The sequence below is a fragment of the Pyrgilauda ruficollis genome, unplaced genomic scaffold, assembly GCF_017590135.1.
Source record: "Pyrgilauda ruficollis isolate IOZ18807 unplaced genomic scaffold, ASM1759013v1 scaffold22, whole genome shotgun sequence".
Taxonomy (NCBI): Eukaryota; Metazoa; Chordata; class Aves; order Passeriformes; family Passeridae; genus Pyrgilauda; species Pyrgilauda ruficollis.
Window position 1 is genome coordinate 8368286 of NW_024521428.1, and position 25643 is coordinate 8393928.

General features: G+C 39.0%; 1 protein-coding gene across 1 annotated transcript; it reads left to right on the plus strand.

The window, feature by feature from the left end:
* The first annotated feature begins 7305 nt into the window (after positions 1–7305).
* Positions 7306–18603, plus strand: GYG2 (glycogenin 2). Its single transcript, XM_041468539.1, has 7 exons — positions 7306–7441; positions 9158–9332; positions 10556–10718; positions 11229–11355; positions 12239–12461; positions 14672–14812; positions 18392–18603. Exons 1-7 carry the CDS (start codon positions 7437–7439, stop codon positions 18551–18553), a joined length of 996 nt encoding a protein of 331 aa, XP_041324473.1. The 5' UTR covers positions 7306–7436; the 3' UTR covers positions 18554–18603.
* The last annotated feature ends 7040 nt before the right edge of the window (positions 18604–25643 follow it).

The window sequence follows — 25643 nt, forward strand, 5'->3', positions numbered from 1 at the left end:
CATGGAACTCTAGCTTGTGTTACTGGCTCTGATACTTAAAATTTATTCTACACCATAAAAAAAGTTGCTGGCATAAAAGTAAAAGATATTATCATTTAAATATAGACATCACTTTTATTTACCAAGGAGAAACTTTTCTTAATCTTCAAGTCCCCCGAGTGAAATAAATCTGCCAGTAAAATTATCTACAACAGTAGTCATGGTACTGATAACTATGTTGTCTAGTTGATTTGCCTATGTAAGTCAATGGTGAACACAGGTCCCTGAGGATTTTGTTTCTGTGGGATAAATAAAACTCAATTTCCTACATGTTTATGTCCATCCTTCCTTCCTTCAAACACTTCACCATTACTACAGAGCAATGACACCCTCTTCTGAGGTGGACCTTTGGGATTCTTCCAGGGTGCGAGAGAACAAATGCTGCAGCTTGGAGTGGCAACAGAGATCTCTTGCAAATTGTTGGAAATAAAGTTTTAAATAGGTGTGTGGTACCAATAGGCAGTTTTTTCAGTGGCACACTACCTGAAAGTTGTTTACCTCTGCTACGTAGATATTGATGTTCACAGCACATTTTGAAACAAAAATGCCTCAGCTGAACCATATCAGCCTAAAATTACCTTGCAGAGACATTGTATGGCTGAATTACATTAAATTACATGACTTGTAGGCTAGTAGCAAAAGCATGCTGTTCAAGAAAATGTACATTTATTTATGCACTTGTGAAAATATTTACAGCCCTCTGAATAGCATGAGCTTCCTGACACTGAAAACATCTCCTTCTTATCTGGGAGACAAGTTATCAGACCGTGAGTATCTGTAGGGGATACGGCGGCCCCAGGGAGTTAGGGGTAAACCCCCTTCATTCACGGTGAATCCCGTGTATGTGTGACCCTATGCCACGCTGAAATCACCCCACTCATGCTCTGAGACCTTTTTCCATGCTCTGCCATCTTCACCATCACAGAGCTTGGTGTTTTCCACCTTCACCATCACAGAGCTTGGTGTTTGTTTTTCTCTGGGCGCTGCGCGGCGGACTCTCCCCAACCTGTGTCCCTCCTCTCGGTTTACACACAGACGTGTGCGTGACAGGGAGGCTTTGTCGCGGCGCCTGAGACACAGAGGGCACCCAGACACAGCATCGGGCAGGGGGCGGAACGGGACGGAAGGGAACCGGAGGAAGGGGAGCGAGGGTCTCTCCCATCCCGGGGTGGTCGCAGCCGCGAGGCGGCCAATGGAGCGGGAGCGCCGCGCCCGGAGCGGGGCAGCTGAGGGGCTGCGGGGCCGGACCGGGCTCCGGGCCGTGCCCGTGTCGCGCTGTGGTGCCGGGCCGGGCTCCGGGCTGTGCCCGTGTCGGGCTAAGGGCCGGGCCGGGCTCCGGGCTGAGGGGCCAGGCCGGGCTCCGGGCTGTGCCCGTGTCGGGCTAAGGGCCAGGCCGGGCTCCGGGCTGTGCCCGTGTCGGGCTGAGGGGCCGGGCCGGGCTCCGGGCTGTGCCCGTGTCGGGCTAAGGGCCGGGCCGGGCTCCGGGCTGAGGGGCCAGGCCGGGCTCCGGGCTGTGCCCGTGTCGGGCTAAGGGCCAGGCCGGGCTCCGGGCTGTGCCTCCCCGGGAGCGGAGCGCCGTAGGGTCGGGGCGCGCCCCTCTCGCAGCAAAGCGGCGCCCGGAGCGGGGGCGGGGTGGGTCGTGCCAGCCCCCCCGCCATGGTCTCCGCCGCTAATGCCTTTCCTCTGCCGCTGCGCAGGAGTCCCTGCGAATGTAATTCACCTGCCACTGCCTCCAGCAGGAAGGAGGCTAATCCCATTGTGCGGTTTAGCGGCCCCCCCGCCCGCAGGTGAGGCAGCAGGAGCGGTGGGCGCCGCGGACCGAGCCCTGCCCAGCCCAGCCCAGCCCAGCCCTGCTCAGCATGTCGGGTGAGTACCCCCGTCCCGCAGCACCCGCCCGGCTTGCCGTGAGCGCCTCTCGGGAACGATCGGCAGTGCAGCCCGGAGCCCGCCGGGGCTTTTGCCCTTCTCACATCCCGGTGCGGGAGAGGGTCTCTGCTGCTTTCTTATCAGCGGAGTGCTGTGCTGTAATGAGCAGCTCCAGAGGAGGATTTTAACTGTCTGGGTGATGGGGTGAAATAGGCGAACTCATTTATGTATTCTGCTGTGTGTACAGCTTGGCCTGCTTAGGTCTCTGTGTGCTTTCCTGGTGGATCCCCAGGGTGACAGGCTGGGGCTGGCTGTCTCAGTCTGAGGCAGATTCAGAGAAAGCTTTCTCATATCCCTTCTACAAAGCAGTGGTATTGGTCTTAGTTATCCTTAAAGCCATGAGGTACTGGTTTTAGGGTAATCACATGGGATAGGTGCAGGTGCTCTTCTGGTTCTTGAACATACTCAACTTTTTTCCTTTTCTGTCGTTTTTGAGAGCAGCAGCTTCCACAAATCTTGGTTTATTGAACCATTTGAAGGGTGTCAGTCATCTGGACTTGCATGATGCCAAGTTTGCATTCATGTATGTGGCACTCCAGCACAGATGCAGAAGAAGATGCAGAAAGTGAATCTGCAAATGAAAGGATTAGATCATTGAGGTTTCATTTGGTTGAGGAGTTTTTTTCTGTTTCAGTTTTTTGGGGGTTTTTTGATTTTTTTAAATTTGATTATTTTTTTTTCTTTTGGTTGAAAGGAAGGTGTGGAAAGACTGGAAACATCTAACGTGATATGTGCCATAAAGTTCCCTATGCTGTCTCTGGATTGCTTAAGCAATTATTTCTAATAATTATTACCATTATTACTAATTTTCAAACTGGTGTATTACTGTTTTGGGACTAGTTTTGGGTGTTATGTGTTGTGCTTGTTTGCATCTTATGATATTGTTGCATTTGAGTTTTCATGAGGATCATTTAGCATCTGTTGAATAACAACATTGCAGAATCTTGAAGCAGAATGTATCAGTTTTTAACTGAAAGACACATAATAAAAGCTACAAAGAACTGGAATCAAGTGGTTTTCCAACACAAGAGCAGTAATCCTGCCTGGTAAAATTCAGTACTGTTTCAATAAAAGGGAGAAACTGGTTTTGAATGACGCAGAACTTCATTAGGCCAAGAGAAATATTGTATGCCATTGAATGTCAATTTAAATTCAGTTATAAAAAGGTCTGTGTAAAGTGCTCCTTGTTTATCTTCATTAGAACATCCATGTTTCTACTGTTGGATCTAAGAAAGCACGATAATTAAAATTGCCAGCTCTCATTTGTTTACTAGGGCAAGAACTGCCTCTTTGCTGGAAACTTGCGTAGCAATTTTTGATAGGGCTCTGACTCAGGTTATTGTCTGACACTATTATTCATGTTATCTATTACAACAAAATACTTCTTGATTGCTTATAAGGTTGTGGGTGTCAGGAGGAGCAGAGGATATGGCTGTGCTAGGCCAGAGAAGTGAGAAGCCTACAGCTTGGGTTCTCTTTTTAGCAGTCTAACACACGTTCACAGGGTGCTTCTGGGGGAAGATCCACAGAATCCTTGTGCGGGAGAGGGAGTAACAGAATTGGTGTCAGGAAGCGTGCTGTGGTTTGGAGCTGTGTCATTGTCACCTGGGATTTCAGAGAGGTGCTGTGGCTCAATGGGGACAGGTCGTGGCTGCAGCCTGCTCATCCTGCAGATTGTCTCTGGAGTAGAAGGGGGAGGTGACAAGAGAGCAACAGATGGTACCAGGGAGGAATTTAGGAAAGCAGTTGTACTAATGGATTGTGGAAAAAAAGCCTCCCTACCCTACTTAAACTTGTCTTGAAGTTGGAAACTGCACTTGGGTAACTCAGAGCTTGTTATTATCAGTCACTCCTGAGTCTCAAAATGGGTACCTGGTGTTTTTTAATCCTCTTTTTCTCTTTGAACATGAAAGTGAGCACCACCCTGTCTGCTTGCTCTGATCATATTCTAAATAAAGCTTTTAGGTGCCCTAGAATTAGTTTCCACACCTGTCAAAGAATTTTGCCTCTGGCAGTGTCAGAGGTACTACTTCTATGAGTGAGTAGCATAAAAAGTTGGTGATCTTGGCTCAAAAAGCTGTTACAAGTTCCACATAAGATCACCCTGAGTAGTGGTTCACATTACTTTTGCTGTCTCTTCTGTGTAGCTGCAGAGCAGGTTCTAGAATAACTCAGCAAGTTAATTCCTTAAAGATCCTTGTTTTGTTCTAAGAAAGTATTGTTAGGTAATAAAACTGAGGAGCCACTACTGATGATAATGATTTCTTAATTTGCATCATCATGTGCTTTGTGGTAATCCAGACAAGACAAATTAGCAGATTTATAAATTCGTATGACAGGGTTTTAATGGGATTCTAAAAATACACTTTCTTTTCTCATAGTTTACTTATAACCAGTGGTATTGTATTAGCCATAAGGATCCACAGCTTGAAAACAATTTGCTGGAAAACTTAATACCCTTAACAGTAGGTGTTGTCCATAAAAAAAATCTTACTGTTATTCAGACAAAGAATTAAAGTAATCAAAAAACCCAAAACAAAAAAACCAACAAAAAACCACAAAAAAGGAAACAAAAATCAAACAATACTTGCAATGAATTTAAATATCTACACCTCTAGCTTTCAAACTTAAACAAGATTTGCTCTTTTAAAGTCAGTGAGTGAAACTCTTGTGTTCAGTAGATTTATGTGTTGTCTTTGATTTCAGCTAAAGGGAAACTTTTAGGTAAACCATTTACTTCCAAAAATGTATATGAAAACCTGATCCTTACTTTCAGTTATAAAAATAAAATGTTTACTTAATAGGCTATATTCCAAAGAATTTTCTAATCAAGGCGAGTCAAATAACACTTCTTTTTTGAAAGCAACGATTAGATGAAAGGTAATGATAAAATATTTTTATTTTAAACTCCCAATGGATCCTTAATGAATTAGTGATGCTCCTGTATGATTTTAAAATCATTAGGATTTACATCTCTCTTAGCATCAGAAATATTTTAATGTTAAATATTTTCACTCAATAGCTTGATTATCTATTCAATTATCTCTATGGTGGCTTACTGTATTAAGAAGGCCATAACATGTATCCCACCACATCTGATTCTCAAAACAGACACTCAGTTTCTGTTCTTTGTGAGGTATCAGCAAGAGTTTCTCAGAAGCAGCAGTTGTTTGGCAGTTTGCTTCCTTGTGGTTATGACCACAGGGGTACAGGGCAAAAAAGCATTTGGAGGATGTGGTAGTTTTCCATACCAGTTTCCTGAACCATTTAATAAGTAGTTTGTGTATTTTTCTATGTATTACTTAAGTAAAGATTCAGCTTCTGTAGCCAAAAGAATTTGAAAAAGCCATGTGAAGATTGTGTTCAGTTTTGTGGTTGTTATTTAAAACAGTATTTTAAGATTGGAATTCCCACTCATTTAATAATTTGTTGGTTTTTTTTTTTTTTGGTTTTTTTTTATATTAACCTAACTCCCACATTCCTCTCAGTAGTTGTTTTATTACCTTTCTTTGGCTGAAGATGCTTGTTGCCTAACACAAACTGCTTTGCTTTCCTGAACTTTTGCATCTTTTCAGAGTAATTTTCTTGCTGAAGTAGCCTTCAGCGGTTTTCTGGTTTACATTGGTTTTTGGGGATGCTTATATTTACTCCTTTAACCCTCTGGGAAACTGCAGTAGGAGCAGTTTACTTCACATCTGTTGTTTTAAAGCAACTCCTTATTCACTGATTTCTGGAACACACGTAACTTGCTCAAGCTGTTATTATAATGGGACATTTGAAAGTTCAATTCTTCATATGCTTTGTCTGGAAATTGTAATTAGAAATGTTACTGGAGTTTGCTCAGCTGTGGGCTATGCAAACTATTTAAAGTTTGGATGGCTGATTTAGGTTTTTTTGATCAAGTCTGGCACTTACTGGGATTCTCCTGAGGTGCAGGGATGTGTGTCAATGTCAGCAAATGTAAAGTATGTGTGCTTGAGATGAAGCTGGCTGGGGATGAGTGAAAGAGGGCAAACAGTGGGGGGAAAAGGCAGCACACCAGTGGGCCTGTGTTTTGCTCTGGATTTGGAGGATGTGAAAAATAAAAACGCTTAGTCTCTGTTAGCTTATTGTAGGCATCAACCATACTTTACTGCATACCTCAGTGACAGTTAGGGGCTAGAACTCACTCATTTTGGCAGCCTCTGGCTGAGGCAGCCATGAGATCATTTGTTGAGTTGTCTGCAACTAGTTCTGTGAGATTCTTTCCTAGTGTTTCTCACAGACCCTGGAAACTGTATGACAGGTTGTTTATGTTGATATTGTTTGGTTGTTTTAATTTATTTAATGCAATTGCCTGTCCCTTAAGATGATGGTGGTTCTAAACAAGTATTTCAACACAAGTGTTTATTGAAGTTTCAGTCGAGCTCAGTGGAATTCCCTTCATCTGTGTGACCTGCTCATCTTGTTCTGGTTAATTTTGCAGCCTAGAGTGTATCATCGTTCTGCTCCAAGGAGGCTGTTCACCTTGCTAGGTTATCGGTTCTCACCAGAAGAGCTCTGACAGTGGTGGTTATGTCACAGGGCAGAACTGAAGAAGCAGCCCCTTATGATACTGCCACAGGAGTGGTGTCTCTAAAAAAATACATTTCCTCCTGTTATGCAGGAATGTAGGTTGCTTTCTTTTTTATTGTAACTTGTTTCCTCATGTGTTTCCTGACAATAAGGAACACTCCTAAATTCCCTGGAGTTACTTGAGGTAGGGATTCTCAGCTTCTGGGAGGTGCACTGATCTTGTTAGGAATTTCTCTGCACTTGTTCAGCCAGCACCAGGTACCCCAGTACAAAGAAGGCAGAGCAAAAATAATGTTGGGTTGATTCAGTGGCGTTATGGAAAGAACATTTCTGGCTAATACTCAACATCTTGTTCTTTTTCTTAGCTTTCAGCACTGTATAAACAAGAGCACTTTCCTTATTGGCTGTATTATACTATGTTTGTTAAATATAAAATCTAAATATGTACAGATCAGGGTTTTTTTTGATTTACATTGTGTTTTGGCAATAAGACCTAGGGAATTATTTGTTTAAGGCTAGTGCAAAAATTTTATACCTGCTATTGTGTAAATCAGGCAAACAAAAATAATAAAAATCAGAAACATACATTCTGCACTCACATTTGCTGGGTTTTATATTCAGTTGTGACTTTTGGGGGGAGTCTCATTACAGGAATGGTCGTTATAATCACAATGTGGTTGTTATAATCCACAGATTGTTGTTTATCTGGAAGACAAGGGAGCAAGCTAAAACGGCTTACATTAAAGTTGTAAAGTGACTCTTCTGAATATCTTTTTGCAGTAACAGATCAAGCCTTTGTGACCCTTGCTACTGATGATGTGTACTGTCAAGGTGCTCTTGTTCTTGGACAGTCATTGAGGAATCATAAGACATCCAGAAAACTGGCAATTCTAATTACTCCAGAGGTTTCCAGTGGGATGAGGTAAGTATTGATGTCCGTTTGGAGATTTAAATAGTGGAAGAAAAAGCAACAGCATGAAAGATTTTAATAGATTTCTGTGGATTTCACAGCATTATGCCTAGAACTTCCCTCTTGGCTAGTGAGTTCTAAGAGAAGTCTCAAATAACATCCATTATAAGCTCCTAAGCGTACTAAGAATTCACTTGCAGAAGTAGAGTTTGTGGCTGGAATTTGTCTTATAATTGAGAAGCTGAAAATTTGGAACTAAGGTTTTAGTGTCTTGCACTACTGTTGTGTTTCCTCCAATTTTTTCTGTCTTAGAGCAAGATACATAACCACCTGTGGCATCAGAACTCTCTACAAACCTAAGGGCTCAGTTTCACATGATTAATGTTCTTAAAATATTGGTGCACAGCTCTTTTAATAAGAAGTTAGTTTCTTTTTGCTTTTTCTATATAAATCACTTTGCAATTGTGTTGTGATTCTACAGGCACTGCAGAAGAGCATTTACAGAAATCTTAAGTCTGAGTTCAAGCCCTGTTATTTGGAGGACTGTGACACTTATTGAAAGGCATGCCGTGCCATAGCAGCTTAAACTCTTAGTTCTGCTATGTCTTAGGAAGTGTGCAAGCTCCTGTTTTCTGTACGCTGTGTGAATGTATTTGCAATGTATCTGTCTCAAGAAATATATTTTCACATTTTAGCTATGACTGGATGTACAAAAATCTGTTTTTACAGACTTTTGAAGTATGGGCATTGTCAAAACACTGTAACACATGCATCAAATGGATTCCCACTCCTGAGGGAATCCATTTGATGCATGGGTTGATGTTAAATCTGTAATTCTTTTCATGTCCATTCAGTGGCAAGAAAAACATTTCTAATATATATTTTAAATCAGGGATAACATTAAAAAAAATGCTGCTTCCTGAATTAAACTTGTAATAATCTGTACTTCATTTAGTTCTTTGCCAGTTAGTTCCTGTTCCTTGAAGATCAATCAGGCAAAAGCTAATGACCCTGAAATCTAGCCTTCAAACAGCACAGATTTTCTTTTCCTGTGTTTGTGGGCATTGAGGACTTTGATTATAATAGTGTCGTGTAAGTAAATAAGCTGTGTTTTCTTCTTCTTGCTTCTTGAAGGAAAATTGCCTACTTTGGTGTTATCTATAGAATTCCTGTATAGAAAACAGGAATGCGTAGAAAAAAAATGTTTAGCTAAAAGTCTCATTTCAGATGCTACATAGTAGTGAGAAACTATATATGAATCTTATAAAAGGTGCAGTTTTGAAGCAGTATTTACTTGGTCACAGTAGGTACAAATGAGTGTGCTGGCAGTGCATGTCTCAACCTGTAAAATGCAGAGTGGGCACAGTATGGTGCTGTTCTTTGGAATCAATTATGTAGGATGAAAGCTGCTTTAATTTCTGTTGGTGTTTCCATAGGAGAGAAATGACTAGACTAAGGATTATTTTTTCCTTCAAACAGCAGCTCTCACTTTTGAGATGTGCTGGTCCCCATAGTGAAGAAGACAATGTTTTATGGCCTGATAGCTGCCTCTTCAGTAGGCTGTTTCCAAAGACTCTTAGCTTCTGACTTCTTACTCCAAGCAATCAATCTGGCTTTGGTTATTGTCATAATTAATGTCATGCTGTGTGTCACTGTTCTCACGCCTGAAGTGAACTCTGATGAACTTGTCTAAATCCCCCTCTTTCTCTCCACTGCTCTCTCTGGTAGGTCAGTCCTCAGCAGCGTATTTGATGAAGTGATCGAGGTGGATGTGCTTGACAGCGCTGACTCAGTCCATTTGGCTCTTATGCAGAGGCCAGAACTGGGTGTAACCTTCACTAAGCTTCATTGTTGGACACTTACTCATTACAGCAAATGTGTCTTCATGGATGCAGACACTTTGGTGAGTGGAGAGGGAGCCATGGAAACATTTGTGTCTGTCTCTGATTGTGGGATGCTTCTTTGCCAGGCAGCCTTCAGGCCTGTGAAATGACCAGATTTGCTGGCGGTCACAGGGTCACAGGAGATCCATCCTGGCACGTTTTAGCAATTCTCACAGTTCTGCTGGCTGCATAAAAATAAATTCAGTTTGGAGAGTAGCCTCAGGACTGTCCTCAAAAGAGATCACACATTCTATGTACTGAGTCTTCTGACACAAGTTTAAAATAGATCTCTCTTATGTACTTTTGTTTGGAATTATTCTGTCAGGAAGGCAAGATGGTTTTAAAATAAGAAAAAAAGAAGTTCCAGACTTTTTTTTTTAAAGTTTTTAGATGCATAGAGATAATTTTGGTGAGGACAATCATGTCAGCCTTCCTTTGTGCTTTCATGGCTCACTCTGAAAGACTGGGATTCATTTTAATTTAATAGGATTGTATTTGAATTAGAAACCAAATTAAGTTATTCTTCTTGAGGAGGAAGGCTTATGGTTTCTTGCTTTACATTAATGTTAAAGGAGGAAGGCAAATTTTTGTCTTTTTTAAAAACTCAATTGAGTAATTTTACTTGTAAAAAATTTTCTTCTGTTTTTCACAGTGGCTGTGAAAGGTGGGGGTCCTGACTTTCACTGACTGCACAGCTGTCTTTTCCACAAACTTTATCTCTACCTTAACCTGATTGATTTTCCCACTTCCTTGTGAAGCTTAAAAGAAAACAGAAAAGCAAATCTCTGAACTTAAGTTACATCAGAAAACTGGCAGGAAGAGACAGTTTTTCTACTACCCTTTAGGCAGTCTGTTGCTTACTAAAATGATTTAGATTCCCAATTTTCATTTAGTTCTGTTGTAGTTATCAAAAATAATGGACTATGGAATGGTGAGTTAAGAAAGAAGGAAATTGTGTGTTTTCATGGTATAATATTTAAAGGGACCTTGATTATTCATTAAATAATTTCACAGGCTTTGCATTTTATCAGAGAAATAATGGAGAATCACAATTATTGTTGCCTTATTATATCAAAAATAGAGGTTCTGACCTCTGCCTTTTACAATGGCACTACTTTTACACTCTGCAAGCCATGTACTAGGCCAAACTGTCAATTTACTCCATTGGTACTAATTTGACAATTCTTGCTCTAGACACACATTTATTCTAACATTTTTTTTCTCTTTTCCTACTCTCCATAAGGTACTTTGCAATGTTGATGAACTGTTTGATCGAGAAGAGTTTTCTGCAGCTCCTGATTCTGGCTGGCCTGACTGCTTCAATAGTGGTGTGTTTGTGTTCCAGCCCTCCCTGAAGACTTACAACCTGCTGCTCCAGTTTGCTGCTGAGCACGGCAGCTTTGATGGTGAGGGGCAAGGCGGAAGGAATGAAGTGCGAGACAGTTTCCATGCTATCAGGCAGAATAGAGGAGGGCAGGAGTTCTCTGGGCTTTATGTAGGAATTCAAGATGCAGAACTTTGCCTCTTAGACTGTATTTAAGACCTGCTGACTTACTCTGGACTGTGTTTCCCAGAAAACGGCAGGGACATTGTGTCTGAACCTTGCTCGATTAGTTTTAATTTTGCTGTCTGGCTTAAGAGAGAGAAACACATCTGATTTTCAGTCTTCTGCTCTGAGGGAGACCAAACACTACTCCTTTCTTCTTATGGTACATTAGGACTTCATTTACACTGAACTTGCATCAGAGTGAATCAGGTATTATTCACTTGGACAGGCTCACATGGCCATGTTTTTAAGTCCAAGTTGGAGTCCCATGGACACACCAGTCTCAGTCCCCCGTCTCACTCCTGTCCAAATTTTGATACAAATTTGAGTGTACACATGTTATGGTAGTACTGTTTTATGTATTCTTCAGGAGGTGATCAAGGCTTGTTGAACAGCTTCTTCAGCAACTGGGCAACAGCAGACATTGGCAAACACTTGCCTTTCCTCTATAACTTGAGCAGCAGCTCTGTATACACCTATGTTCCTGCTTTCAATCAGTAAGTAATAACACCTCTGTAAACCTCTGTAGTTTGTTAAAGAACGTCCTTTGTAAGAGAGACTAATAATGGCATATTCTGTTAATTATACATTACAGTATCACAAATGATCTTATGTTAAGACTATGCAATAGAAACTTAAATTTAATGTGAATGTCTGGACACAGGGAGAATCCCAGAGTTGGCTATACTGTCTTTTATGTTCTTTCAAAGAAGCTTCTTTCATTTTTGACAAAATGTAATTACTTTGGCATTAGGTTCTGACAAGCTTGTTCCTTTGTTCTCAAGTAATTTCTTAGAGAAACAATTGGCATTGCTTAAACTTTTTGAGCCCTTCCTTAGGTCCTTCTATGAAATGAAATTTGTGCTACTAATTATATGATTCCAGACAATGCAGCTGAGCATCTTATCTGAAAAAAGGCAAGTTAGATTCAGAGTGTCATGAATTTCTGTTCCAGTTGCACAATACACTCTTACTGGAAGATGAACTTAGTATATTTATTAGTAATTTTTAATATGGGATCAGTAATACCCAATTTTGGTGATTAAATATTTGAAGTGATATGTATTCTTTTGTGAATAGAGCATGAAGGAGGACGGGAAATAGTACTGCATGAGACTGTCAGTTTCCTTAATGAACTTTTCTACTAGAATTAGCAGCTAGAAGTAAATGGCAATGTAACTTATTGTTTTCTCTATATTGAACAAGATTAATTAAGCCAAGAAGATAGAAACAAAATATTAATATATAATCTCAAATGTGTTGCTGTTTCAAAATGTTAAGTTTCCTCACCTGTGAGTAAGCATGTTTCTTCTAGAAGTTTATATAAGGTAAAAAAGAAAAAAAAAATTATGTATAGACCTGTGTGTTTACTCTCTACAGTTTTGGTAGAGATGCCAAAGTTGTTCACTTCTTGGGAACAACAAAGCCCTGGAACTACAAATACAGCCTTCAAACAAAGACAGTTATGCAGGATGGCACCAACTCTGGATCTTCTCATCAACTGTCATTTCTTGCCCTCTGGTGGAATATATACAGTGCCAGTATATTGCCTTTGTTGGAAAATCTTCAAAAGATGGAAGAATCAGAATCTGAGGAATGCAAGGTAACTGATAAGGAGTTAGTGGGAATACGTTGGAATCAAAACCAAAAATTCTGAAAATTGGTAGAGGAAGAAATTTTATGATGTGGTGGGCTGACTCTGGCTGGATTCCAAGTGCCCACCAAAGCCACGCTATTGCTCTCCTCCTAAGATGGACAAGGGAGAGGAAATGTAAGGAAAGGCTCATGGGTCTGGATGAGGACAGGGAGAGATCACTCAGCAGGTACCATCAAAGGTGAAACAGGTTGAACTTCAGGAAATTAATTTATTACCAATCAAGTCAGAATAGAGTAATGAGAAATAACCCCAAATTTGCAAAACCTACCCCCATCCTTCACATCTTCCTGGCTTCAACTTTACTCCCTGTTTTCTCTGACTCCCCCCACCAGTGGCACTGTGGTCAGTTCATTACATATTGTCTCTGCTGCTCCTTCCTCCTCAGGGGTTGGTTTTCTCACACTCTTTCCCTGCTCCAGGTGTGGAGTCCCTCCCATGGGAGACAGTCCTCCATGGACTTTCCCAACATGAGTCCTTCCCATGAGCTGTGGGATGCAGTCCCTTAGGCACTGCCTGTCCCAGTGTGGGTCCCCCATGGAGTCACAAGTCCTGCCAGCAAACCTGCTCTACTGCAGGCACCTGTCTTCATAGGTCCAGTGGTGCTGCCAGGACCCTGCTCCATCATGGGATTTCCATGGGGTTGCAGCCTCCTTCACACATCCACCTGCTGTGGTGTGGGGTCCACCATGGGGTGCAGGTGGATCTGTGCTCCACCATGGACCTCCATGGGCTACAGAACGACATCCTGATGCTCCATGGGATGCAGGGTTATCTCTGCTCTGGCACCTGGAGCACCTCCTCCCCTTCATTCTTCAGTGACTCTGATGCATTCAGGGTTGTTGCTAACACATGTTCTCACTCCTCTGTCTGCAGTTGTCCAGTTTCAAGGAAACTCCTTCCTCCTTCTTTTAAGAAGAAGGATTTTCCTCCTTCTTAAATCTCTCATCCCAAATGTGCTACCACCATCACTGATGGGCTTGGCCTTGGCCAGTGACAGGTCTATTTTGCAGCCATTGGCTCCACTGGGTTTGGGGGAAGCTTCCAGCAGCTTCTCACAGAAGCTACTCCTGGAATCACCCTTTAACCAAAACCTGGCCATGCAATTCCAATATGTGTGGGAAAACTTAGTATCTGTTTGTTGGTATTGAAGTGTCCAAAGTAGCTGTTTAGGAAGGATTTCTAGTACTATCTGCTTTCCCAAGATACCCTGCAGCCATCTTCTTAATTGATAAATTTTTAATGGTAATGTATGTGCATACAAAATATGATACAAATTAGCCAGAGAAGGGAAAATCTGGCCCACAAAACAGACTCTTGTTTTTCTTTTAGTTAAATTGATATAGACCATGTAACTAGCTCTTGAGCTGTACTAAAATTTACCTTTTCAGAACTACAGTATAACTTATTTTATGAGGTGATAACAAATATATCAGATTTGCAAAAGCTGTGTTAATTGTATTTAAGATGTTATGTGCAGTAGTCCTATGTCATCGAACATTTACTGATCTCTTTATGCTTTTTTTCTTCAAATGAAATGTGCTTTTCGTTAATAGAATAAAAAAAATCTGTTATAAATAGATGATTTCTTAGAAACCAGTAGCATAAAGAAATGTGGAGAAGTACATGTTTTAATTTTGTATCCAGATGTGACATATTAGATCCCATTTATGCATATGTAAATATTTTCATAATGTTTTGTATTATTAAATTATTAACATAATTGAACTAATTGCATAATCCCCTTAAGATCAGCTGAATATTTACCATCAAAGCCCCAGAGAATAATTTGGCTTGTTAACCTCATGACAAAGTGGAAAGCAGAGGAAGGAGTGGGTTGTTTTTGATCTTATACTTTAACATGCTTTAATTTTTAAGGCACTGCATATTAAAGAAATATTTCAGCTATGGTGAATGAAGGTGGAAATACCAGTTAGATTTACCTCATGAGGCTGGGATGCTGGTATGCTCATGAGTGCAAAAAAGCAAAAACCTAAACTGCAGCATGCTCTAAATCTAGGATCATACACTTTTTTTTGCATTTATTAAGTTATTCCTTTAATGATGAGAACCCTCTGAGGAAGCACAACTGTTGCAAATAAGTTATTGCCATTCTGAAAAATTGTATTTTAGTGGTGAGATGATCTTGTTTTCATTAGCACACATTCAATGGAGTTGAAGTTACCCTGAAGAAGGTCAGTCCTTATGTGGCCAGTTCCATACAAGAGCCTGAGATCCCAGAGCAGACAGGTGAAGTAAATCCCACAGCGTGCTCACCCGAGGAACTCGCATTCAAAGCTGTGAGTGTGTTGTTTATTATTATATGCAGAAACAAAGTCAAATCATATACTAAAAGGAGATTCTTTCATTATGCTTCTGATTTGGAAGATCATATCTTCAATTTAACTGTAGCTACTGAATTTTCTCACCACCATTAAAAATAATCTAAAACCTATTTATTTTCTATAATCTTAAGTTATGCATGTATGATGTGTCTGGAAGTTGAAAGAGTTTGCTTTGCATTTTAGGAAGAGGTTATTTATTCAAAGTTGTTACGTACTTAATCAAATGTAATATAAAAAAAAATCTGCTACCAAAGTAATACTTTGAATATTAATACTTTTGTGAGTTAATATATTTAAATTAGAATCCTTTCTATCATTCCTCTGTAGAAAGTTTTTTTCCCACAAGTATTGACCCAGAAAGCTGTTTCTCAAATTTCTGTGACTTGATCAACAAGGAGAGCCTTGAAAAAAATCCACTAATGAATATTACAGTCTTTCTGTTTCTTTTGTCACTTTTCTTGTATTTGTGTGTTTCTGTTGCACTGAATCTCCTTGTTTTATGCAGGAATTAAGTTGGACATAATAGCACAATGCCTCTGCAGGTGTAAGTCATTACATATTGTGTGATAAACTGTATTACCCCATGATACAATTGGGAGAAAATAAAATTAGTGTTCTAACGTCCTCTGCATTGTAATTTGTGAACTACACTCTAGAATGATGAAGACAATTTTCAAGATGTTCTTTCCTTAATTTCTTTAGTCTACAGTTAGTCTATAAAGTAAAACTGTAATTTTCCTTTCCCATTCACCCTCTTCCTCTGCTTCTTCCCGTTCCTCTCCGAGTGTGAAGGAGCTCAAGGAAAATTGCAAACCTTCCAGCTCCATAACTTAAAAATAATTTATTTGCAAAGGATCTATTTTCTTGTGTGCCTTATGCATCTGACTTCATTGGAAAGGCTCAAACTAAATAGGGACACATTATCAAGATGTCTGTTGTAAAAAAATCATGTTTCTACTACTAAAGTAGTTTCATTAAAATTTAAATTCCTATTAGTATTTTGATTACTAGTATTGGCTTATCAGAAGACCATATTAATTGGAAAGTAATAGCTTGATTCCCTTCTTACTTAAGAATACCATTGTTCCACTTTTTGTTGCCCAGCTTCAATATACTTGTGGAATTGTTTTGAGGGAAAAGACTTTAGAATGGGATCTGTCTACTCATTTATGTTTTGCTATCTGTCAAAAGCAAATATTTGGGACAATATTTTTTGGGCAATCTATTTTACCTCTGTTTTGAAATACTTTGTTCTGTTCTTATTTCATACATATAAAAAGCTTATGTGACAGCAAGCTATAATCCTGAAATGAGATTTTTCTTGAAGTTTGGCCTCATGAATGGTAGGAATCATGAATGGTAAGCTTGCTTGCCAGGCTGTATGTGTAGTCACTAAAAAATGACAGCCACTTTGAACCTATTTTAGGATGAGATGAGCTGCCCTCTGGAGGTACAATCAATCCTAGATTCATTGTAGTAGGAGCTTTGATTCAATGCCTTTTTTGATAGCTAAAGCTGGGTGACATGAATTTTCTCCTTGGTGATAATGTGCTTCCTTGGTTTCCCCCAATCCATTGCTTTACCCCCAAGACTGAAAGTGATTGGATTGTATTGTACGAATTCTCATGAAAAGGAAATGATGAGAAAATATTCCCCTAATAAAACCTCAGTGGCTGTATTTTAGCAACCTGTACGTGAAGTCGAACCAAGAGATTCTAACGTCCGTCCCTCTGAGCCTGACAGACCTTCAGAACAACCTGTATTTCAACCTGCATTTCAGGAAACCTCAGAAATGGTACATGTAGCTTTGTGCATTCAACATCTGTTGATAACTGCATGTGGGTCTTTGCTGCCAACATAATTTTGGGAAAGCTCAACTAATTATAATGCAATGTGCAAATAAATTCCTTAATTTTTTATTCATGTAATTCCTTAACTGTTTCCAATACTGCGTTTTGATCCCTTTCTAGTTTTCTTTCAAAACTTTGAGTTTCTAAATGTGTATTTTCCTGTACTAACCCCTGAGTAATCAATGCATGGTGTTAATTTTAGTTCTCCTATACTAACACAAGCAAAGCTGTTTGGGTATTTTGTGTTTGTTAGTTCTGTTATATTTTGTTTTATTGTGGGTTTTTTTTACCTGCTGAAGTGGTGTTTCCAAGCAAGTGGAAAGGGATCATGCAGGAGCCTGAGTGACTAGGCTTTCCTTTGTGGTCTTGCACTGCATTTATGGACACTTGTCCATGTGGGCAGTGTGACAACAGCAGCAGACTTGGTGTTTATGGGGTTGGCAGGGTGTCAGGGATTTGTAAGGTACACCACACAGCCGTTCTCCTAATGAGGGTTTTGATATGATTGTGAAGCACTGTGGTGAAATACTTAAAGACTGAGAAACAAAACCGTAGCTCCAGTGCAGCCAGGGGTGTTTGGGCTCTAGCTAAAATTCTTAATTTATAAAAACATTATGATTCTGGTCATCTTGTTAATGGCTTCCAAAGCTTTTGATAAAACTTACCAATGACAAAGAAAGAAATCTTGACACCTTACTGCATGTTGGTTATGTGAAATACCTTACCTTGCCTTCCACAAGTCGTGTGCCTTATCTGCCCCAAACTGGCAGAGGTAATGGATATTCCAGGGCATTTAGGCAGTTTAAGACACTGATTCCTGCCCATTAAATTCTATTCTGAAATATTTTACCTTGAATTTTTGAAGACTTCCCTAGAAAGCCGTTCTTGTTGATTTCAGTTTTGTTTACAATGTGAGATGGGTTGTTTTCCTATGAGACTCTATGAGTAGTACCGAAAGAAGGTTTTTAGTGGCTGCCTTGATTAGTCCTTGTTATATTCCATCTTTATTACAGGTTATAATTGTTGGGATGTGCCTTTTTTTGCTGGCATTGATCAATTGGGGACACAGTTTTCCTTTTATGTGGTAGGAATTATTACTAATAATGTGTCTTGCATTGGTGCACCTATGATAACATAACTTGGAACCAGCATTTACAATTTTGGAGTGTCATTCAAAATTAACTAGCTGTTGGTGTAATGAATAGTGTCTATATTTTGAATTAATTTATTAAACAGTGTGTCTCACATCTGCTAGATAATATTGATCTCACTGGAGTTCAAATAAAACTAGTTACGAAAAATTCTAGAAATGTATGTTCCCATGAAAGCTTGTTAGAGACAAGATTTGAACAGATAAATTATAAATTCTTCATTGTAGCAGATATTCTATTTTAACTAGGCAGTATTTGTAATATTTTCATTGTATTGTTGCTGAGTATGCCGAGATCTGAATTAAGATCAGTAAAATAAATGTTTGTGTTCAAAGATGCCATGGAAAGTAGTAAAACCATGGGAAAATGAGGTCAGATTATCAAAACAGCAGTGAACATTTGAATATAGTTTATTTCATTGTTTTAACTGGGAGTGTACAGTGCAGAAGTTTACCATTTATGGTTTAATGTCACAGTATTGAAATAAGAAAAAACAAATTACTGTTTTCCCACTCTTCTTCTTCTTCCCACAGAATGAGGTTGCACATTTTGTTTCAGAGCTGTCTATTCACTTCAAACCAGCAAAACCAACTCCAGAAGATGAACGGAGAAAATGGGAGGAAGGGCGCATGGACTATATGGGGAAAGATGCTTTCGAACATATCAAAAAGAAATTGGATGCATTTTTACACTAAGACAGGGTGCACTGTTATGCCCATCATGATGGATTTTTTTATAAATGCAATTCTTGAATACTTGGCCCTCTTAACCAGTTTAGGTGACACCAGTAAGAGGTGATTGTGGATCCTCATACATTCTTGGGGGACCTTAACAGATACAGAATCTTGGTTTTTAACTGATAAATGTGCCTCGACTTTATTGTTACATGTGTCTCATCTTCATTGTTCTTACACAGTGCCTTCTAAAGAATAATGAATGGTACCTTTCTGAGTATGAACTATCATGTATTTATCACTCTCCCCTGATGCACCCCATCTGCATTCTGCAGAAACAGTCATGTGTAGGAAACAGGTTGGAAGTTGAGAGTGTTTTGGAAATTGAACTTCTCCCAAACTGAGATTATTCCCAAAATACATTTAGAAGTTGCTATAAAGTATTTAAATAAAAAGAACTTATTCTTGAAACCAAATTAACACCTTCAAGGGTGACCATGATGAAGACTTCAATACGGGAAAGAAGTGATGAAATCCTGACCTCATAGGAGTCTGCAACAAAACTTTTTAATTTAAACATTAGGATTAGAGGAACTTCAGACCTCATCTGAGATTACTAGTGGATGCTCTAACCAGTTACAGGCAGCTGCTCAGCTCCATAACTAGTGTGAGGAAGCATGGTTTAAAACTCTTTAGGAAAGATTGATAATGTATGTTAACTTTTTATATTGTTGCTGTAGGATACTGATGCTTTTTAAAATATTGTAAGCTTTAGTTGCATATTCTGAGTTATGTGGTCAGAAGAAGAAACGGTGACAGTATAATGTAAATCTTCTGGTGCTTTATATAAATTTGTTTACAGTACTTCAAACTGCAGCTGATAAAGGCCTTCTTTGGCTTAGCATTGTTACCCCATACTTCAGGCAATTTGAGTGCAACTGAAAACAAAATTGGCACTCATTTTAGTAAAAAGGCCCTTCAAAGATGTTTTAACAATAGCTGTGTGTGGGAATCAATAAATCTTTGAATTTCAAATTTCAGAAAAAAATCTACTGATGAGACTGTATTATATTAAGGACACTTAAGGGGGAATGTTTTGTGTATCTGGGTATGTAAGTTTGACTTATCTCTTGAGTTCAACAAACAAGTAAAATATTTTTCTTCAAAGCAAAAAACTTTTAAAGAAAGTGTCTTAACATTTATGCTAATATAATAATAGATTTGACAGTTGTTTGTGATCTTGCTCAATATTGGAATAAGAATTCTGCAATGATGTTACAGGACTTGAAACATTTTGGTCTCAATACATCACAAATTTTGGCAGAGAGATACCTAATGAAATATCTTGGGAATTCTCTCTAAAAGCAATGATGTACCATTATGCATAGATGCTAGCAGGAAAAACGGATAGCAGGATAGGAGGGGCGAAGAAAATTTTATTTCTTTTTCCTCCCATCAAAAAGGATGTGAGGGTAGGACAGGCACAAATCAGGAAAGGAATGAAAGAGTCAAAAGGTCCCTTAAAAGAAGAAAAAAAAAATTTATGTGTCGTAGGTTTACTTCCTAATATTCACATTAGTGAATTTGATTTCACTTTTGTAGGATATTTCTGATTTTATCTAGTTCTTATTTATCCTTAAACTCTTAAATGGGGAATCCCACTGGTGTGTCTGTTGAATACAAGCTTCTAGGTCCAGTTAGGTGTTTAGGGGCAGCAGAGAAATTGAGAACAGTTCTCCCTCTGCCTAACCCTGGCACCCTCGCTAGCCTGTGTTCCTGGGTAGGTGACCCTCACACTTTAACACAGGTAGGTGTGTTCTACCTCTTGGTGCTGTGGCCCATGGAGCAGCTGCAGTGTGCCCTTACTCACGTGGCATTTGGTTATCCCTGGTTCTTAGCGATCCTTATGCACTTCTGAGAAAGTACTCTGTTTTATAAATATTGTTGCTAATATACCCCTAGCAGCTTTTGAAGACTATGTAAATCTGTAGCCAGCAATGTGAACTCATGCTTCATACAGCTGTACTTTTTATATTAACTACTAGATCTTATTTGGTACATTGATTAGATTGCGGAAGAAAAATTACTGATGTGAAATCAGTAACTGAAAGGTTTTAAAAAGAGGCATATGAATTTAGTCAAATGTGTCATTGAGTACATTTCAAACTGTTAATATGTACAGTGGTACTCTGTGTGGCTTTCACAATGTTTTGCAAAGAATTGTAATACAATAATGTAATGGAAATAAAATAAATGGAAAAGACATATGAAGTCACGTGCTTAACAGACAATGAAGAGCTATAGGTTGTTTACATTATGCTAGGGAATATTACTTGTGAATAACTAATTACTTTAATTTCTTTTTTAATTTTATTGAATTATTTTAGAGACATTAGTATTACCTGCTGAGCAGAATTAAAACTTGAGAGTAATAATTATTTCTACAGACATACATAATTATAATGTTTAGGACATCTTGTATTAGCAAACAGTAGTTGGTTTATTGTATTTCATGGAAAAATATAGCTGATGAAAACCCTGCCCTAATTTTTGTGTCCTGTCTTTATATGCAAAAAATTGAACTAGTTAGTGGTAATGTAGTGTTGCAGTGGCTTCTCGCACTCAACTGCTTCCACCAGGGTGTGAAAAGGGAGAATTTTGTATGTGAATCCAGTGTTGTGCTTCAGGCAGCATTCTGGGCTTTTATGGGCATCAGTTCTGAAATCCTGGGTCACAGGCAGGTCTGGGGGCTGTTATGGGCTGCATGTGGCCATCAACCACAGTGCTGAGCCAACTAAGTCAAAATGTGTCTTGAGAGAAAAAAAACCCACCAAGCTTCACCTGGAATTTTTTTCCCACATTAAACTGTGGTATAGCCTCAAGTATTTTTAGGGTAAAGAAAGTTAAGAAATGTAAGCTTTTTGGTGGCACTATTAATCTTTAAACATGGCCAGAATATGACTTACTGTTGTGGGGTTAACTTTGTATTTAGAGAGGACAACTTGTGTTTAAAACAAAGCATGCTAATTCTTCTGTCATGTGCTTGGAGTTATTCAAGCTTTTCTTTGCCATACAACAATTTTATTGAGTGCTCTTCATGAATAAGAAGGAGATAGTGGGTGTTCCACAAGGAAAATTCTTGAAAATTTTAGACATGTAGGTTAATGAACTTTCCTAGCCTACAGGAAAAGGAGATTGGTGTTCTTGAAATATAATTTTATTTACCGTCTAGTGTTTTGTGAGGACATTTCCATCTGGATTGTTCTTGGAAAATAAGTTTTCTTTGTCTCTACATATCAGTCAGCTCACAGCAATGGTTTTTCTAAAGTTGGTACCTGAAAAAATGCTTTTGTTTGGTTTTCTTCACCTTGATTTTCTATCCATGAATGGGAGGCTGGGTTAGTAGCAGGTGCTTGATACTTTTGTGTGCTCCTGTAAACAGCTTGGTTTTCACCAGTAAATCTTCAGTATGTCTATTTATTCCTGAATGGATCTGATTCTGTTGCTTTCCTAGTCTAAACTGTTTTGACTCCTATGACTTTGAACATAACATAAAATGGACCTGTTTTCTTAATTCATATCTCATTAATTCAAATCTCACATTCCAGTTTCCCCCCAGTTTTCTTTATATTATTTTGGGATTTTATTTCTGTTGTATGAATTTTGGTTGGCTTGGGTTTTTTTTTGTTTGGATGGTTTTTATCAACCCAATATATGAGACTAAATGCACGGTAGTAAATTTTTAAAGAGCCCCAAAAAATATGTGTCAGTTAAGACTGCTCACTGAATTAGTCTGCATTGTCAGCATATTGGTTGCAATATGTTTCAGCTAAAATTCTGTTCTCCCTAAGCTGGGTGGCTCATAGTTTCTTTTGTGCTAAAAATTAAAAGCTGTGACACTCAAATTATATTATGCATCCCTGTATAAACTTTTGGTTTCTAATAACAGCATACCATAATTATAGCAAAGGTAGCTAAAAAAATACAGTAATACATAATTGACTTAAACTTATAAATAATAATTTCTAGAAAGCTGAGTTATATTAATAAGAAAAAAAATACAGTTTCAAGAACTAACTTTTTTTTTTTAATTTTACTGTCTGTTTCCAGAACCCTTTCAACTTCAACAAACTGGTGGTATAAAAACCCTAAAATTCCAAGACGTCCAGTCTCTTAGTTGTGATTATTTTAATACTTGTCATGATGGCATAACATTTAACTGGCTTGGAAAAGTGTTTGTTCAATTTTATGGCACTGTGCATCATTCTGAATAATGATAAAAACATAAACCAGATAATTTGTTTATTTTAGAGCAATAAAATTTTCAGAGCCTTCTCACAGGATTATGTACTTGGAACAGAACTAATTGCATGTCATGGATGAGTACCTGTTCTGTTTTGTTTAGTTTAGAGGCTTTTTTTTTTTTTTCAAACCTCCATAAATTCTTTCTGTTTCCAAACATTTTACTTACAGCTTTTAGAGAAATGGCAGAGCAAACCAGGGTTGTTTGGATCCTCTAGTAACCCCATTTATCTCAATATGGGGAGTTGCCATTTCTTTCCTGGCATTCAAAAAATCTTAGTAATGCAGTAGTATGTAATTCAATAAGAAACAGTGTTTTTAATAAATCTGAGTCTTTTTAATGGAGTTGATTAGATGTAACATTACAATCAAAACATCCTACAAAAATCTTTCAGTGTCATATTGAGTTCAACACTATATCTATGCCTGTATATGTGTATATTAACCTAAAATCTGTAATGAGCAAAAGGTTTTTTGTTACTCCTTGGTCATTTATGTAAATGCCTCTCAAATAAACTCAGAGGGAATTTCAAGCTGGATAAATTTTGAGCTCAAATTGCTTTTCTCAGTTTGTTTGTTACACAACTATTTTGTATCCTTGGAAGACGGGATCTTGTGATCTGTGTGCTGGCACTCCCTTGAGTCCCAGCAGGGAACAAAGCAATATGTCTAATATTTAAACATAGTCAAGTGAGGCTTCTTAGAAGCTTATTGTCTCACTCCTGTGAGACTTGACAATTACTTTGTTGAGTCAGTCTAATGCAACAATTCCAAATGCCATTTAATAATGATCAAACAAGTAGAGTGGAAGTCAGCTTCATACAACATGAATATCAAATATATTTACACAGTACAACCACAGCTCTTTCAGTAAAACAAACTTCATTTGTTACAGAGTAATACTTCCCTCTCTGTGGTGTCTGTATTAAACCATGTGTAGGTCTAAAATTCTTGTATGGCTAACAATGGCTTGGAGATTGGCCAGTTGTCTCAGATTTTCCTAAGAGGCCATTTTATGTAGTCCTTGCTACAAAGGGAGAAACCATGAGAAAAGAAAAGAGAAAGCGTACAATTTAGGCTTTATTCTTATATTAATATATTTTAAAAATATCGTTATAGATGATTTTTCAAGGAAACCCCCAGAACTGAATTAAGAGTTTCTTTCTTCCAGTGTTATTCAAGAAGGTTTTGTGACAGAGTTTTTGCCATTTGATTTGAAAGGGTTCATGAGGACAACTCAAGTGTGATGTTGGGTTCATCTGCTTTACAAGGAATATACATTTGCCAGAAGATCAGAAGAACAGGTTCTGCAGAGCTTACATGTCCTTGTTAACGTGCATAAGACAAAAAGATTTGCAACCAATCCATTGCCAGGATCTGCATGAAACACGTAAAATAATTAACCTCCTTTTCCTGCTTACCACTGTCTCCTCAAAATCTGTAGATTTTAAGATACATTTAGCTTTAGACAGTGAAAGGAACTTAGGAGTGAAAATAGTTTTCTCTCCTGTCCTCTCTGTTTTTTGAAGTGATGTGCATCCAATTCAGCAATTTCCCATTACCTTGCTCTCCTTCTCGCCTGCAGATCCTCTGTGGGCATTGTCTGCCCTCTCCCTCTCTGTGTGGGAAAAGCACTTTTCCCTGTGCCTGGCTGAGGTCTCCTAACAGTTGACAAAAGCAGGTTCTCTATGCTGCCAGCCCTAATTTCTCCTCCTCCTGCCTGAAAGTGCCTCTGGTTTTCCACAGATGCCAGCCAAGATAAAGTTATCTGTTTGGATGTCAGAAAGGCAACATGGATATCTATGTGACTCCTTAGCATCTGACTCTATACAGCAGTTCAGCAAATTTAATTTTCAGAGGAATGAGGTGTTAGACCAATGTTTTATGTTTACATTTATACAGGGTGATTTTTTCACACTGTGTTTAGAGATGGAGTTCTGGGTCTTGCTGATGTGCTGGCCTTCGCAGTCTGGCTTCCTAAAGTTTGGATCTATTCTTGCATGCTGAGTGGGTGCTTGAACACCATCCCACCCCCTGGTAAGTGCTCTCATCATAGCCTAGTGTGGGACTGGGCATGTTCTTGTGTGTAAGTCACAGAACATGCTGAGTTGGAAAGGACCCAGCAGGATCACGGGTTCCACCCGCTGGCCCTGTGCAGGACATGCCAAGAGTCACATCATGGACCTGAGAGCATTGTCCCAATGCTGTTTGAACTCAGACAGGCTTTGTGCTGTGACCACTTGCATGGGGACCCTGTTCCAGTGCTCAACCACCTTCTGTGTGAAAAACCTTCTCCTGATACTTAACTTAATGATTGGAGTGGGTAAGTGGGGAAGCCAGTGAAGTGAACTGAGAAAAAACTTATCCTTGTACTTAACTGATAATGTAGATGCTACTGAACTGACTGGCTTGACAGCTTTTGGCTTTGTTCCCCACTGAGCAGTAGGATTCGTTCTCCATCTCTGAATCAGCCAAACTGGCTTTAAAATGTGTAGTCTTTTTATGCTCTTTTCTCCCTGCATGAATCCAGTGAAATGCAGCTGCTCTGGTTTCAGTTCCTGTCAGCCACAGAGAAGTGTCAAATCTGACAAGTGTGTAGCAATTCTGGTGCAGATTTAAACACTATCAAAAAGTGAGAACAAACATGTTTTTGGATGCTTCTATTAAGTGTGTCATTGAGGCATCCAATCATTCATTTTCATGCATGCCCTATGATTTATGTGCAATGTTTTCTGCATAACTTTCTTGGTGACCTTTTAGGGAAAAGGTGAAATGGAAAATAACCTGGAAAACTGCCTGGTCAGCTATT